Consider the following 17,500-nt stretch of genomic DNA (forward strand, 5'->3'; position numbering starts at 1 on the left):
GGACTTCAAAATACCAAGGAAGACAAAAAGATGGCGTAACGATATATATAAATCAGCGACGAGCTTTGCGGATGAATCTGTTCGATACGACGTCCGACAAACTTCACCGGGGGAAGCTCAACAATTTAGATCGACAATTTCTCTGTGTCCCACTTGCCTGAGATTTTGCGAGTACAATTCAAAGTCGTGTCAGTAATTTGAGACAGTGCCTGAACTTAATCTGGCGGTAACTAGCCTACCTACGCTACGGTACATACCTACCTACATAAGAATGTGAGATATTGCACTTGGTCACGAAACATTGTCATCGTTGTTTTTTTTTTTCTTTTTTACTTTTACAGCATGTGAAAATCTACTAAATTAAGTCACTGTCTGAGACGCACAGCACAGTATGGCACTTAGTTGATGTCTAAGTTTTGGAAACATGCAGATTCAACACACGTGGTCACGTTTCACTGCAGCGGGGAACGAGGGAGGAACGGCCAGAGCGCGTGTAGCTAAAGAAACATTCCCCCGTAACGGCTTGGATGAATGAAAGGAGGAAGATGGGTGAAGGTGCCACATGTGAGTGCCCTCTGCGGCGCTTTATTTAGTAACCAAACACGGCTTTGTGGTGGAGTTGCTCAATCGTTAATGCCTTCATCTGTTTTTTTCTTTTGACAAAATAGTGTTTGAATACTGCAAAGCGGCCTCCTCTTCTTTATCTCCTCTTCTTGGTATTTCTTTATTTTTCATTTCTTTTCATCCGCTCTGATCCGAGGACGCTGCGTTCAACACGACTACGCGTCTGGAAAAGTGCCGACGGAGCTGGAATGTTGAGGAAGGAACAGGGAACGAGACGAGGAGACGGAGAAGCAGAGGCCATTTTTTTAACAGTTGCAGAAAAATCAGATCAACACATAAACAACTGCACGTGTAACATCACAGAAAGTGATTTTTCTTTTTAACTTTTCAACCCTTCCCCCCCAAAGCTTCCTCTTCCACCATCGGGTCTGTCAGCTCTAGTAAATGGGAACCTGGTATGTGGGTGCTGCGTTGTTCTCAGTGAAAGGTGGGCTCTGGTAGGTCTCTATGGTCTCAGTGGTTACGCCTACTGGTGAATTGGAGGGGTACGGCTGGGTGGGGGCGCCGCCATCCATGTGCTCCGTGGTGAACAGGGTCATGTCTGTGCCCAGCAGATACTTCTGGACCGCACGCACCGTTAGACCCACCTACAGGGGGCAGCAGGGTGGAAAGAGAGAGGGGCATCGTTAAGAAAAGCTCTCGTTGCTGCACCAATCCAAGTAAGACACAGAAATTACAAACGTTCAGTATTCATAAGCAGATATTAGGCAGGAAACCATCTTTTAAAGCCAGAATTTGTGTTTTTATTCTATTTATAGTAGTTATATTGTAGTTATTAAATAATTACAACCACTGGAAACTGGTGGAAACAGCTAGCTTGACTGTGTATAAAAAAAAAAGACACAAACTCTGGGTCAGGAAAGTGAAGCCAATGCGGAAGAGCCCAGAACCTTTATTCTGTCAAATGACCAGCAGAGGGTGACTTACTTAGGCTAATTGTTTCCCCCTGTTTACAGTCTTTGTGCTAAGCTAAGCTAACTGGCTGCTGGCTTCATATTATTCATATTTATTTTATAATTTTCGTGTATCCAAATATATCTCCTTAACACAAAGATGTTGATACACCTCCAAACTTAAAGTAAAGGTTCAGTGCACAAGATTAACTGTGGTTCGGCAGATGCATAACCAGTTCGGGTCATGGATGGATCAAACAGGGGCGCGACTGATCGGGAGGAGGAGGAGGAGGAGGAGGAGGAGGAGGAGGAGGAGGAGGAGGAGGCCTTAATCCTGAGGTTTTGTTTGAAGTCATGTTAATTTTTCTCTTCAAAGTCAAACAGCTCAGTGAAAAAAGGAATGTCCAACTCCTGATCCCAGAGTTCAGTTTAGTTTCCTAGTGATTTCCTTAAATGTAGATCGTGTAGTTTAACTTTAAGATTATTTTGTAGTAACTCATTTGTTTCTGTCGTAGGTCCTGACTCATCCCTGATTCTAGAGAACCTGCAGGACTGTGATTTGCTTTATTTCCGACTAAGGCTTTGTATCTGCACCTTGTATAACTTTTTTTTAATATCCACAAAGGTTGTGTTTGTATTGTTGCATATGTGTGAGTGTGTGTGTGTGTGTGTAGTTGCACGTCCTCACCCAGGTGATTATGGAGAAGAAAGAGAAGGTGATTGCTGCCCGAGCTGCGTCCGCCCCCGCGTTGAGTGGCAGCTCATCAGCCGTGGTCCGAGACCACTGATTGGCCAGGAAACAGAAACTTACAAAGTACAGGAAGGTCCAGAAACCTGTCGGAACACGACATCGTGTCACAACACAGATGAAGATGATAACATACAGTTTTTCACGGCGTAGCCACCTGAAGCTGCTTGTTGTTCCCTTTTTCAAAATCAAAAATACTTTCTCATCTCTGTGACCCTTTAAAGTGAGTTTACAGGTTTCATTTCTCTTGTTCTCGTGCATGAAAGCATTCAGCTGAAACAAAGAAGTGAATGTGCTGGGTGTTTTGGGGAAATCCCTTTCAATCCTGCCTTTGAAACTGATCAAGCGCTTAAAAGGAGACTATTTATGGCTTATGTGTCTCTAAAGTTGGCCCACTGAGTATAACGAGCCACTGAGTATAACGAGCCACTCCCATCGTGAAACATCTCCACGGGACTGAAAACAGTGCTTCCTCTTGTCAACTCGGTTTCACCTCCTCACCTGAGAAGCCAATCTCAAGCATGATGGCCTTCTTCCTGTCTTTGACAGAGCTGATGGAGGAGAACTTGTAGTCGAGGAGGAAGAAGAAGGAGCACGCCAGCAGGCCCACGAGGCCCACGAACACGCCGTAGTTACAGGCGTCGGCGTTCTTGTTGAAGACGCAGTGGAGACGCTCGCTGCCCATGTTGACATAGCCCTCGTTCACGATGGAGGCGAAGACCACCAGGGAAAATATCTGAAGACGGAAAGAAGAGAGGGATGTTAACGTTCGAATGATTATCTCTCTCCTTGTCTCTTTTACGAGCAGAAACACAGGCCCACTGGAAACAGGACTGTGGCAGCACTACGAGAGAGAGAGAGAGAGAGAGAGAGAGAGAGAGAGAGAGAGAGAGAGAGAGAGTGGCTTAGACCAGAAGCATTAACCTAATTTCCTCTCTCTCTCTCTCTCTCTCTCTCTCTCTCTCTGACTGACTGAAGAGGTGGATGCTTCACTTCCCCTTAAGAATCACATCGTCCCGAGGCGGCGTGTGTGCCGAGTGAGGAAACGCGATAAAGGTTGCTATGGGCTCGCGTTCGGCCACTTTTCACTCCCCCTCATTAGTAAATTCCAGTCTTATCAATAACACCACTATAGCTGCGTGTGATCTCTCTGGTTTCTCCTCTGTCGTTCCTCTCACTCCCTTTGCTCTGGACTCACACACTGACACTGATCAGCTGACTAACGCTGCATGGCAGAATAGGGCCATGTGACACACACACACACACACACACACACACACACACACACACACACACACACACACACACACACACACACACACACACACACACACACACACACACACACACACACAGAAATGCGCTCACACTTGGGGGTTTGGGTCATATGATGGTGGAGGTGCACACAATGGGATAATGTCAGGTCCACATTTTAAACTAATCACATGTGTGGATATAATCTGCGCAGACACAAACTGGTGCTTTTCATGAATCCGTCTGGTGAAGCCGCTTATGTGTCAAAGTGCTGCATCTCCAAAATGGAAGGAGAAACTTTCACATGGCAGGATTTTAAAACACGAGAGCGTGTAGAGAGTGGATGAAGGAGGATTTACTTTGAGGGAAAGTCAACTACTGACTGTTTTCCTCTGTAATTTACTTTTTTAACTCTGCCAAGTCTGTCTGTTTGTTGGTTGGTAGGTTTGTGAGCAAGGTTACACAATAAAACTGGACGGATTACCAGGAAACTTGGATGTCAGGGTAAGAGAAGGGTCAGGGAAGAACTCGTTTTAGTGCCGATCCAGATCAGGGAGTGAATCTAGGAATTTGTTTCAGCTTTCTTCATCATTACCAGACATCGATTTCTCAAAGAATAACTTATGGATCTTGATGAGAAATAAATCAGACACATTTAAGGAACTCGTATCTATAACTCTGTGGAATCTGGTGTTGTTTGATTGAAATTAAGGAGGCCGTCGGGCCCATGTGCTCATTCACCCATGCTTCCTGGTTGTAGAAGACAACAGTGATTGGTACATTTTGTCTTAGTTCCTTTTATTTTATTTGCATTACCTCCCCCTTCTTTATTCGCTTTATAATTAGACTCTCTGTGTGTGTAGGATGATGTGAAGATGAAAAGAAAAGCAGATTTGGCAACATGCAAAGAATATAAGAGGTTGAAGTGAGAATATCTCTAACATTTGCTCACCTGCTGATTGATTCCTATTGTGATTAACTCATTTCCATCTAAATTGTACATATTGTTCTTTTCTTTACACTAGAATGGTTCCTTTATATTTAAATACTTTATATTTACATCAGGAGCGGGTCCTCTCTACGGAGGCCGCCATGTTTTTTTACAGTAGCCCAGACTGGACAACTAAACATCTTTTGAGTTTATATGACAACTGAAGGTTACCACAGGTTCTCTATCATGTTTGGGGGGGGGGGAGGGGGGTGAGGTGAGGGGTATTCAGCTGCAACATGCAACGTCACCACTAGATGTCACTACATTCTACACGCTTAACCTTTAATGCCTTTACTTCTGACCACTATAACCACCAGAGTAATTATAAAAAGCCCCATTGTTCAGTTACAACATGGTTCATATGCACTGGTGCAGCCGTGTTGAAGATGTGATGGGAGCTCAGTGATAAATCCTCCTCACCTGAGCTTTAAAGCATCGTGGAGAACAAATGAAACACAACCAGCACAGAGCTCGTGATGAGGATGATGAGGATGAGGATGACTTGCTCTCTGTGTTTGTTTCATGTCAGTCCTCGGTGCTGGTGAGGAAGATGTTCTCCGTGTCATCCAAAGGTGACGCGCTACATCAAACGTCAGGGCACGACGCGTCTCCGCGCGGCCCCTGCATGCGTGCGTAATGGAGTCCGCGGACCAATCACAGGTGAGGTGACGGGACGACGACCGTTTCAGGGTAAATCGGCAAAAAATCATATGAGCTGATGATGTGATTGAGATTAAAAACCGTGTGTGAGTGTGTGTGTGTGTGGTAAATAACGCAATTGTGTTTTACATGCAATTGTGTTTTACATCATGATTGTGATCAGCAGCGGGGACGAGCAGGCTGCTGAATATGAATTTCTCTTTTTCTGTCCATCCCGGTTTCGCTCTGCTGCACATCTGCGCGTGTTCAGGATAAATGTGTTGAAATGAAAGCGTGTGGGTGAGGACGGAGATGTGTGAAATAAACATCTGTATAGTGAAACCAGTGTCATGGTGTCAGATGCCCACCAGGCCTGCTGGGTTACACCCTGTACCGATCCATAAACACCCAGCATCAATTTCCTGGGTTTTATTCCATTTTACGCACGGTGCTAATTAACCGCGCCAGGGTTTTGCGGGGTCTTGTGTTTGCGGTGAGAACACGTCACGAGTCTGGCACCGCAACGACAACACAGAGGACCCCCCCCCCCCCCCCCCCCCCCCCCCCCCCCCCTCTCTCTACACGCACACAGGCGCGCACAAACACACAAACAGCAGCACCACAATAAATAATAATTAATAAAAAAAGAAAACGCGCTCCTACCCATGACAGCACCCTGAGGATGGTCTGCGGCTGCTTGGCGAAGGTGATCGGGTCGATGCTGGACCCGGTCCGGCCCGCTCCGAACGATCCCGCTCCGTCCATCTTCTGTGGCTCTCTCTCGGTGCGCTCCTGGCGGCTCCACGCTCCCGGCTCCACGGCTCCGCGGCAGGCTGCTGCTGTAGGGACGGGTCCTGCATGCGCGCACCCAGAGGCGCGCGGGCACGGCGGCGGTCACGGTGAGTAGAGTGGGAAGGGGGGGGGCGAGATCGTGCCCGCGCTATACAGGCTGACTGTATGTTTATTTTTATGATTAACTCTTTATTTGGTTTTTAAACACTAACAGTCACAAAGAGCAACTGCATGGAACTTGAGCAATAGAATAAAACATTACAACAAAACAGTGATGAAATAATAATTATAATATGACAAATAGGAAAATGTCTTCATTGTTCATTGTTTCTTCATCAGTTAACTGCATATTTTACTTAAAAGTACTGCTTCCACTCTTTTTCCTCTTTTTCCACGTCATACGGATGTGGGCCACTTCCGGCAACGATGGGTCACTTCTGGCCTTTATGTGGCCCAGACCAAATGGATGTGGACCTAAAGTGGCCCAGTTGTCCCAAGATAAATGGCAAACACGCGGTGCTCTATAAGTGTAATCTTGATGTGAACCTGTGAAGGTGGCCCATGTGGTAAATGGTGGATTTGGCCCAAAGACCACAAGACAAATTGGGGTCACCTTTGGTTGACAGGCAGGATTGAGATGGTTTACTTGAGGCCCAGACCTGTAAACAGGAGCTGATCGCCCAATCATTCCATACAGAATGTGCCGAATGAGGGTGGTCAGTTAGAAAGGTTTAGATTTTTCATCAAGATTATACCAAACTATCATTTCAATAATGGAATCTGCCTATAAAATAGTCTATATTATAGAATGTAATCACACAGCAAGCATGACTGCTTATTTGTCACAGGCAGACACGGCCCTGCAGCTTTTACCAAGGTAAAGTAAATTTTGTCCCCAAAAGGCCCTAAAGACTTTCGACGACAAACTATATAGGGAGTGAAGAATTCCTGCCTGACTCCTAATTCATGAGCCATGGCATGAAGAGCAGTCTCGTGATGATGTAGCATGTGCCAAACGCTACAAGAAGTATAGTCATAAGTTTCTTATCATGGGATATTTGCAATAATCGTGACATGTGACCAATGTGGTGTCGTCAAAAACGCTCATTCTGTCTGAGCCTCAGCCAAAAGACAATTTACACTGACATGAAATGAACAATCACGTTTGTGAAGATGTGACCAACAACATATCTGTATTTATTAATGACGCAAAATAACATTTAATTTGAAAATTAAATTATTTCAGCACCAAATCATAATTAAAACACACAAACACACACAACATGGTTCAAGAAAATACATTCTGCAATCATTACTATGTAAAATATAAATCTATATATTTCTGTGACATATTTGGTATTTTATTTTTATAATCTAATCAAATACATAGATTGTCAAACAAGATTTCAAAACACAGCTTACAGCCTAGAAACCAACATGTTTAATTGATGAATCCAATTTGTGATCTGAAAAAAAACAAACAATCCAGAAGCTAAATTGGTCAAAAACACACAAGCATGAGTCAGAAGAACAACGTAGTGAGTGTTCCTCCATGTTCTCAGTTTCACACGTAGAATGTATTTGTAACTCTCCTCGTTAACTTGAATTAACAGCAGGTCCAGTGAAACTTCAAGTCCTGACCTGAGAAACAGTTATGATTATAGTTATAATAACTAACCACAAAGCAAGACGAGCCTTTTGACCTCACTCTTCACATGTAGGTTTTTCCACAACACGAGACCTGAGCTTGTTCCCACAGTGACAGGAGGAAGTTATTGTCTCCGCCTCAGTCCTCACGTCCCTCAGCGCTCCCGACACAATCCCTCAATCACAGGAACCATCTTTCCACCCGTCTTTCCACCGCTCGTCCACACGGGAGCAGTCGAACTCGGGCTTCCCCAGCCGGACGTTGACGCCGTTGTGGAGACGACAGAACCACTGAGAGAGCGCGTGGCGACTGGTGGTGTCCGGGTGGTTGGTTTTTAATCTGCGGAGAGGAAATCACGTCAATTTGAGAATTGAACTCAAGGTATCTAATACAAAACACAATGTTAGAACTCCACTTGGGCTCCCCCTACAGGTGGGAGAAATAATTCACGTTTTTTTTTTAGCAGTGTAGCACAAGATCTGACAAGGGAGAGAAATGTTACAGGGTTTTACACAAAGGTGACAAATAGTTTTAATTGTGGTGACATTGTTGATGAAACCTAATGAAACTAAAGAATAAAAAGCATCATATTATATCATAATAATAATAATAATAATAATATACCATTGTCCTGCCAGAGTTTCATGACACTAAAAGATTTTACAGAAGAGACCTGACCTTCCTCTGAGGTCTTCTGCACATTCATCACAGGGGAAGAACTTGGAGAAAAGGTGGATGAACTGTCCCATCTCCTGCTGCTGCGAGGAGGACGGCCGCTCGGGGTAATACGCCGCCATGGTGTGCAGGAAGGACCAGGAGTTACGTCCCAACTCCTCCCTGTCCAGAGGACACTGTGGGTCCTCTGGTGGCTCAGCGTCAGTGGCTCGGACCCCCTGGAGGAGGACAACAGATGTTCAGATACACAGTCACACACAGGTAGGCGGTTGTTGACTTGTGGGGCAGTTAGATGTAGAAGTCAGATCCCACAGGCAGGCTGTTGGAGATCAGTGTCAAATAAGATAAAACTGAGGACCACTAAAGTTAGGACATTAAAGTGTTTGGACCAAAGATGGAGACAAACTGCAAAAACTAGTCAAAGTATTGATTAGCTGACACACATGAGGGTAAATGAAATATCTCTGTGTTTTGGACAAAATGAAGGCGTCGCTTGACCTGTCATGAAGTTTTATAGACAAATAACTGGGAAAATAATGTGCAGATGAATCAGTAGTGAAGGTAATTGTTGGCTGATCTGAGAACCAGGTCTTCAGGTGTCTCAACAGACAAACTTAGTAATAAAGCAGCAAATCTCTGAGACGCTGACAACAGAACAAATGATTTCATATCACAAACTATCAAACAATCCTGTAATTTAAAAACTCTGCCACCACCTTGGCCTCACGTCACCTGAGCAGCCGCTGTCGTCTGCTTCTTCTGGGTCTTCATCCACGACTTAAAGTCCGTGCAGGCCCGACACGGCTTCTCCTTCGGCTGCTCCCCGCTCTGCTGCGGCTCCTTCCCGGGACCGTCCTCCGGTGCCGGGCCGCCCACCGGGAACGGGAAGGCTTGAAACGGGCCGGAGGCTGCGGGTCCTCTCGGCCCCGAGGGCGCAGCCATGTTCGCTCTCCCGGTCTCAGCGCATTAGCTGATAACCGACTGAGCTGCGGCACCGACACACACACAGGAAGAACCAGACTATACGGACGTGTAAGCTGTGTTTAATACTCGGGTCTGTGAGCTACGGCAACCGACGCTGTTGCACGTCCGGTCCCCGACGAGATGTGCCGGTGATGGGTCAACGTCTCCTCGGACTTCCTTGTTTCACCCGGACCTTTTACGGGCACGCAACCTGTTCCGGCTGCTAACGTCGGTTCCCCCCGTGCATGCCGCCGAGTGTCGCCTCTGTCAAAGTGTAAGATTCAACCATCTTTAAACATATTTAAAACTCTTGACATTACATTTATTTTTACACAGATATTAATGTAAACCTCCCGCGCGATGACCCGCTGCGGTTATCGCGGCTTTAAAAGCTGTTTTGGTAGCTCTGTTAGCCTGCTAGCCGGGATGCTAACAAAGCTAACAACTGTGGAGTGACACGTTTTGTGTGTGTGTGTGTGTGTGTGTGTGTGTCTGTGTGTGTGTGTTGTGTATCCTCTCCCCCATGTGTACAGTGCAGTTGTGGCATCACCTGGACCGTCAACATGGGGATTCTGGAGAAGATCGCGGAAATTGAGAGAGAAATCTCCCGGACACAGAAAAACAAAGGTGAGAGACAGAGAGGAGACCGGTGGCTAAGTGTTAGCTACATTGTGGATGAACTGTCATTTAGCTGGTGTGTGTGTTTGTGTGTCTCTGTGTGTAAGTGTGTGTTTGTTATTATACTCTATTATACTTATATATGCTATAACATGGCCACCTGACACCACCATGATTAACAGAGCTCACTTCCATCATTGTTTTTCATCTCAAGCTCGAACTTGACTCGTTAAATTGAACTTAAGTCATCAAACCTCGTAACCTCGCTCACTCGTCTCTCTTTCCCTCCAGCTACCGAGTACCATCTGGGTTTGCTCAAGGCCAAGTTAGCCAAATACAGAGCTCAGCTCCTGGAGCCCTCGAAGTCGGCGGGGGGCAAAGGAGAGGGCTTCGATGTCATGAAATCAGGAGACGCTCGTGTGGCGCTCATCGGTTTCCCCTCCGTGGGTAAGGTAGGTCGACAAAAGGGGGGACGAGGGGGATGTGGCTCCCGGGGGGGTCCTCACACAGGCTAAAAGAGAAACTGATTCACAATACGATGCTTGACTAAGTCTGTGACGCTCTGAAGATTGTGATGATCTCATGAAAACCCTCTGTCCTCCAGTCGACCTTCCTCAGTTTAATGACATCGACAGCCAGTGAAGCTGCTTCCTACGAGTTCACTACCCTCACCTGCATACCTGGTGTCATTGAGGTAAACACACACTCACTCATATCAGTGCACACAATGTAAAAATTGTGATAATTGCGATTAAAATCAACTTAATCTACCATTTACACTGTTATTTCTTCCTCTTCAGTACAAAGGGGCCAACATCCAGTTACTCGATCTGCCAGGAATCATTGAGGGGGCTGCCCAAGGTACGAGTTACTTCCCTGTTGTTGCATTTAGTCTGAAGCAATCGCAGACATGCATTGTTTTTGCTCAAGTGTTATAGTTTCATTTTTATCGGATATAGTCGTTAATGATTTATTAAAAAACAATTCCTACTCGCTGGAAATAGCGAGTGTGGCAGTAAGGGTTCTTTAGCTCTGACAGAAGACCGAGCCATTGTGTTTAACTGACCTTGCACCTTTTGATAGGTAAGGGTCGAGGTCGGCAGGTCATTGCTGTCGCCAGGACAGCAGATGTGGTCATCATGATGCTGGATGCCACCAAAGGAGAGGTTCAGAGGTGTGTGACATTTGTTAGAAGGGGTTATTTGTTGGGGCATGTGTGAGTCTGCTGTGTTTTCATCAACAAATTCTCACCTTTACATTTCCTTTTCTTTCTAGAGCACTTCTTGAAAAGGAGTTGGAGTCAGTGGGCATCAGACTCAACATGGCAAAACCTAATATTTATTTCAAGGTACAGTTTCTCTTCTCAACTTTTTTGTCTCTCTAGGTGTCATCACACACATTCAGAATCAGGTCATGATCATCAACAGTTAATTTTACGGAGATCTGTCTTTTAGTTTTAGAGAGATGATGCCATGTAAAGTGCTGGTGAAGTTTTAAAGTGAAATAAATGAAGATGACATTAAAAACCTGGACTGAATCGTTTGAGTAGTTGAAAACAAAGAACCTTTTGTATGATCATTTTTTCATTTCCAGGAAGAAATACTTAAACTGTCAGATTGAATTTCAACATCTGCTTTTTTTTTGGCCTTTCTCTGCAGCCTAAGAAAGGTGGTGGCCTCTCCTACAACTCCACAGTTCCTCTCACCCACTGCTCAGAGAAGCTCGTCCAGCTCATCCTTCACGAATACAGTATCCTTCAAGGACACCGACAAACATTTTCCTGTCCCTGTTACTCGCCTTCTCTCCTCCTGTCTCTAGGTTTCCCATCAGTAATTCACCTTGTGGAATTGAATGGATTCACACGGGGAAGTCGGGGGATAAAATCCTCAGGTCGTGGATTTAACTCGTTAATGACTCACGGTAGCATCCGGCTGATTCCCTTAACCGCTTCTCCTCAGAAATCTTTAACGCCGAGGTCCTGTTCAGGGAGGACAGCACGCCGGACGAGTTCATCGACGTCATCGTTGGGAACAGAGTTTACATGCCTTGTCTATATGTAGGTCAATTTATATCATTTAAAAATGGTTTGAAAAGGATTTGATTAGTTCAAAGATGATTTTCTAACTTCAGCAGCTCATATTGTTCACGAAGTAAAAAACGTCTCTCTCTGCCTGTGTTTGTTTAGAGTTTCTCCCTCCCTCATATAGTTTGTGTGATTCTAGGTGTACAATAAGGTGGATCAGATCTCCATCGAGGAGGTGGACCGCCTGGCTCGCAGACCTAACAGTGTTGTCATCAGGTGTGTGAATACCAGCGTCTTCTGGTGGAAACGTGTCATCTTACTATCTGTTTGTATGTATTTGACTTTAACGGCTCTCCCCCTTTCTTCAGTTGTGGGATGAAGTTGAACCTGGATTACCTGTTGGAGACGCTGTGGGAATATTTGGCTCTGATTTGCATTTATACAAAGAAAAGAGGAGGTACACTTATAATCTGTCCTCTTTTATCCATCAGTTTATCACATTTAAATGAATACATAACTTATAAATTAAATTCTTAATTTTCCCATTAGAGCGCCCAGACTTTAATGATGCCATCATCATGAGAAGAGCAGCGAGTGTAGAACATGTGGTACGTAAAAATGCATATTGTTCATACACGTGTACATTCATTATAACTCTGCCTTAAGTTTACATGTGAAGAGTTTATATAACCGATGATGAATATGTCTGTTCTACTTTCTCCCTGCAGTGCCATCGAATCCACAGAACCTTAGTCGGCCAGTTCAAATATGCACTTGTCTGGGTAAGTTCAGGTTTTTTAAAGGTATTGACCTGAAACCTTTTTCAGTTGCCTCCTCTCCCTACTCAAACAAACTGTACATTAAAATGAACAAAGACAGAGCTTGGATGTTACAAATGAGAGGTGTTACATCGTACAGTGACAGCTGGAGATCTGATGGTGGCAGTAGAGCTGCAGTGGTGCACAACACACCCAAAAAAGAAATCATGCACCAAACTAAATTTGAATAACTGCTTCTGTTCTGGATGTGAACCCTTCTGTGTTCTGGGCCTCCAGGGAACCAGCACCAAGTACAGCCCGCAGAGGGTCGGCCTGACGCACATCATGGAGCACGAGGACGTCATCCAGATCGTGAAGAAGTGAAACAAGCCCCTGACCGGAGCGAGGAGAGACGGAGCAGCAGGAGTTAAAATGAAAACAAAGTACTGTACAGTAGATACACAGCAATGGGAAACGCCCACCGTTCTTATTTTGTATATGATAACCAACAAAACCGGGAGAGACAGACAAGATTTGAGTTGTGGACAGAAACAGGTTTATTTTACCTTTTAAGATAAAGGAAGATGCGTCAATGATTCTGAGAGAAAACGGGAAAAACAATAAAGTCCCTGAAACATTAAATAAATGGTTGTGTTTGCTTTTTATTATCATCTTTTTATAAGATCAGTTTCTTTCTACAACAGCTCACCTGGATTACATGTGATTCCTGGACTTGTTTGTGCTGTTTATACAAAAATTAGGACATTTGACTTGGTTTAATCACCTTTTTTATTTAAATAAAGCTTAACCACCTTTTTGTCTTTGCCTGTATTTACTCAAATCTTCAAATTCATTCATATTAAATATATTTTGGTTATATTGGGGATGGTGTCCTAATAGATGCTAACAGCTGAAAACCCACAGAGATGAGGGGAATAACACCGGACACAACAAATCTGCTACTTCACCAGGAAGTCAGAACTACAAGAACGACAGAATGGATTCCAGGAAACTTGGTGAAATGATGAGAAATGGTCTGAGGAAGAACCCGTCACATGTTGGTGTGGATCTGGACACTGGGTGGATCCGGAAATGTCTTAGTTTAACATTGCGAGATAAGACATTTTTTGACATTTGTGTGTATGATTTGGTGCAGCTTGATTGAATTTAACTGTCAGGGCCTGGCTGGAGGGACAGTATGTGCCAGTCTAGTTTTAATTTCTTTATATTCTGCTGGGTTAAGCTTGTGTACTTCTCCCTGTATGAATTAGGTGTTATCATAACCTATAATAATACATCATAATGTATTTGTTATCTTTTGTTTCATTGATGAGAAAGTGCAAACTAAAATAAGAACAAATAAATGTAAATAATGTAATATTTCCCTGTGAAATTTAAGGAGGTAAAAGTATGTTAGAAAACCGAAGGACTAAAGTACCAGTACACCAACCTCAGAAGTCTGCTGGAGACAGGAGTACTTGAGTAAATGCACTTCATCTGTTCCCAGAACTATATGAAATGCAATGAATTAAAAATAAGTCATTTTAATAATAAGTGGGGATGAAACAAAAAGGCCTTAAAATAAAGTGCTCATTAAATGTGCACTGCTTTGCCTCACTGTAGAACACTGTTATTGTCTATAACAGCATCCTGCACACCTTGACGCCTCCTCAGCAGTACAGCCGGTGGGGGGGGTCAGTCACCTACGACCCCTCCCTGGTGCCTCCACCCCTGCGGCCCTGCTGTCCCCCGGTGCTCCGAGGCAGACTGGGCCTTTTCTTTCAGACAGTGCCGACTCCCAGCCAATGCTCCCCATTCACTCGCACACACACACACACACTCGCACAATAGCACCATTAAATATTCACAAGCAGCTCTTTGGTGTGGGAGAGGTGGACTGAGTGTGAGGCTTCACGTGAGAGAGGGAGAGAGGGAGGGAGAGCGGATGTGAGTGGACACTGTGGGGCCTGAAAGATGCCTTGAACATGTCTCCTCCGAGCGAGCTGTGGATGGAGAGATTCTGCTTTGGAATAACCTGAAGAGGAGGGAAATGATGGAGGGATAATACCGAGGGGGGAAAGAGAAGACACAAAGGTACGCTCCACTGGGTGTGTATTGTGTGGAAGCAGGCATGACACTTGATGCTGCTTGGCCCCATATGGCATGGCTAAGTGTGTGTGAGTGTGTGTGTGTGTGTTTGCAGTGCCAGTACACACAAGAGTGAAGTGGGTGTTTGGTGTTTAAAGCTGAATTCATGGAAAGTGAGTTCAGTGGAAGTGAATTGAAAGCAGCAGAAAATCCAGTTGGCGTCGCCGCCTCTCACCCACTCGTCTCCTTTTAAACAGATTCAGTGAAAACGTGGGAGTTTTCCCAGGTTTGATCAAACTAACTGTACCTGACAGTATAAGAGCCGGAGCTGGAAGTGGCTGCATCATCTCCACGGCTTCTGTGTTTGCTGACACCTTCGAGCTCCTGTCTCATCAGTGTCACAACAATCATTTTGTGTTTTTACTCCTACACACACACTGAGGCAGCACAAAAACAAACACCACACTATCATTAGCTCTTTCTAGGTGCTGTTATTAATGAACCTGTTTTCACTTTGAGACCCAGCAACGCCTCCATAACTTTTAACTGCGTTGAAACCTAAGAGCTTGTTTCCCCTCAGTTCACCAGCAATGATTACATCTTTGATTTTTATGTAATGGTACAAACATGTGTGTGGTGGCACGGTGGAGTAGTGGGGGTCCCTGGTTTGAATCCCGGGGACTTTCTGTGTGGAGTTTGCGTGTTCTCCCCCGTGTCTGCGTGGGTTCTCTCCAGCTTCCTCCCTAAATTGATCGTAGGTGTGAATGAGAGCAAGGGATAAGCCAAATGATGAACTGTACAAATCATCACCAGGTAGAAGAGGTGAATCTTTTACTGGTGCTGTCTGGACCTTATTTGGAAATAAGTCAGATATCATGCATTGCTTGTTTTCGAAGAGAGAACCAACTCTATTACCAAATTTTGACCAAAAGTAAGATAAGATGCATAACATATTCTTCATTGTCCCAGTAGGAAATTTGCCATATGCGTCACAGTGTCTGCAGTATAAGAGAATATAGTCAAATACATTCATAACACATTCATCTACATCCTAAATTTACCTCTGGATCAATAAATTATCTATCTATCTATCTATCTATCTATCTATCTATCTATCTATCTATCTATCTATCATGTACATATAGTGGTAAATAGACAGTACGGTCTGCTGTGGTGTATATTTTACTATTGCACTAGTGTTGAATGCACATACACAAACATATTTGAGTTATCTAATATAAGAAATAAATATGAATTATTCACTGATGACACAGAAGTAAATGACCCTTATAAACAACTGTGCAGGACCAGAACAGTAAAGTTATTTGTGATCATTATATAAAAACATTCTTATTTCTGGCTGATGAGATAAACGTGAATGAAACCAGCCACAGTCCCTGATTACTGAGGCTCTGCTGCCCTCTTCAGATTCAGTCTGCTCATTACATGGAGCTGCTGCTGACACGAGACTCCAGGCCTGGTGGCGTCTATTTGAAAGCTAAAAACACTGAAGAAGGAAAAGCCTGACTTACTGTCATCTCATCATGGAGTCAGAGAAGAAGGAATCCTGAAATGATGCTTAAAGTTTAAATGATGGAAATATTTTTACACTCATAGATATCAGTCCTCTAAATGTGCCTGATTTTTTATAAATCAAGATCTATAAACTACTCCCTGGGAAATGTTGAACAACGCTATGTCTCACAATGTTAAAGAAAATGATGAAGCACTTCATGTCACTGCCCATTTGTCCAGATCCACGACAAAGGTTTAATAGTTTATTTCTGTATTTCGGAACGAGATTCTTTTCAGTGGTTTTCAGAAAAATATGACAAAGCAAATTTAAGCCCACGTTTATGCAAAGGAAAAGTCTTTGCTCATTTAGCTTTACTCCTTTTCTTTCTCTGTCACAAAAGACTCATGGACGGAGCTTAGATATAATCTGCAAACAGGGATTTCTCAGGGACGGACAAAGACAAACAGACGATGATGCACAACATTGACCTTTGTAACCTAATCTCTTTAATGGCCTTAAACAAGGGGTCCGGTGGTTTCCTGTACTTCTTGTCCACTGATCTTTGTCAACAGACAAATGACCCTGTTGATGCAAATAGAGAAGCTTCACTCAGGAACAGAAACACTCATCGTTGACGTCAGACATGAGTCAGGACGACGTGTCTGTCATGAGAAATCAAGACAAAACCCAAAGTGTTGTCCTCTAAATACTTGTCCATCATATTCTTCAGTAACTGGTAGATTTGTGTTTTTGTTTCTGTCACTATTTTGTACAAAGCTCCAGCCACATGCTTTGAAATGTGTAAATCTGTTTAAACAGTGACATGATTGTGTGCTAATATACTGCGTGTCGCACATTGGAGTGTGTGCGTGTGTGTGTGTGTGGGTGGGTGTGTCAAGGTTGTCTATAGGTTAGGGTTAGGTTGTAATAGGTCTCCAGTAAATGAGGGGAGACACAACTCTGTGTGTGTGTGCGTTTGTGTGTGTGTGTGTGAGACAGATGGAGACAGAGAGATGTGAGAGAGCGACGCCTTTTGTTGCATGTGTGTATGTCAGTTCCGATAAGGCGCCTAAAAACACACACACGCACAAACACACAACCTATTGTGGTTGCTGAGGTTTCATAACAAATCTGTGGGCTCTGACGTTCAGACACCAGTGTGGGGGGGGATGATAGCGTCCTGTGTGTGTATCTACGTGTGTGTGTGTGTGTGTAATCCTGCCTTTAACACACAATGGATGTGCCCAGTTGTTTACCTGGGCACTTACAC

General features: G+C 44.2%; 4 protein-coding genes across 5 annotated transcripts in view; 2 read left to right on the top strand and 2 right to left on the bottom strand.

Annotated features, from left to right (window-relative positions):
• Nucleotides 1-809: 809 nt before the first annotated feature.
• On the bottom strand, nt 810-6,043 carry syngr3a (synaptogyrin 3a). The gene is made up of 4 exons (XM_034593392.1): nt 5,813-6,043; nt 2,767-3,001; nt 2,206-2,351; nt 810-1,211 (listed from the first exon to the last, which is right to left on the bottom strand). Exons 1-4 carry the CDS (start codon nt 5,912-5,914, stop codon nt 1,002-1,004), a joined length of 693 nt encoding a protein of 230 aa, XP_034449283.1. The 5' UTR covers nt 5,915-6,043; the 3' UTR covers nt 810-1,001.
• Nucleotides 6,044-7,113: 1,070 nt separating this feature from the next.
• On the bottom strand, nt 7,114-9,392 carry gfer (growth factor, augmenter of liver regeneration (ERV1 homolog, S. cerevisiae)). The gene is made up of 3 exons (XM_034593393.1): nt 8,997-9,392; nt 8,268-8,482; nt 7,114-7,928 (listed from the first exon to the last, which is right to left on the bottom strand). Exons 1-3 carry the CDS (start codon nt 9,204-9,206, stop codon nt 7,766-7,768), a joined length of 588 nt encoding a protein of 195 aa, XP_034449284.1. The 5' UTR covers nt 9,207-9,392; the 3' UTR covers nt 7,114-7,765.
• Nucleotides 9,393-9,401: 9 nt separating this feature from the next.
• drg2 (developmentally regulated GTP binding protein 2) lies at nt 9,402-13,264 on the top strand. Its single transcript, XM_034593391.1, has 14 exons — nt 9,402-9,501; nt 9,761-9,854; nt 10,137-10,297; nt 10,450-10,539; nt 10,646-10,706; nt 10,929-11,021; nt 11,123-11,193; nt 11,504-11,594; nt 11,804-11,901; nt 12,068-12,144; nt 12,237-12,325; nt 12,418-12,476; nt 12,597-12,650; nt 12,924-13,264. Exons 2-14 carry the CDS (start codon nt 9,791-9,793, stop codon nt 13,008-13,010), a joined length of 1,095 nt encoding a protein of 364 aa, XP_034449282.1. The 5' UTR covers nt 9,402-9,501; nt 9,761-9,790; the 3' UTR covers nt 13,011-13,264.
• Nucleotides 13,265-14,576: 1,312 nt separating this feature from the next.
• Nucleotides 14,577-17,500, top strand: part of myo15aa (myosin XVAa) — a 55,482-nt gene continuing 52,558 nt past the window's right edge. Inside the window, exon 1 of one of the 2 annotated variants that reach the window (XM_034593384.1) lies at nt 14,577-14,734. The gene's annotated coding sequence lies outside the window, so the exon portion shown is untranslated. The remainder of the gene's footprint in view (nt 14,735-17,500) is intronic. The other variant, XM_034593383.1, reaches the window with a different exon arrangement.

This window comes from Hippoglossus hippoglossus, chromosome 8 (assembly GCF_009819705.1).
Source record: "Hippoglossus hippoglossus isolate fHipHip1 chromosome 8, fHipHip1.pri, whole genome shotgun sequence".
Lineage (NCBI taxonomy): Eukaryota > Metazoa > Chordata > Actinopteri > Pleuronectiformes > Pleuronectidae > Hippoglossus > Hippoglossus hippoglossus.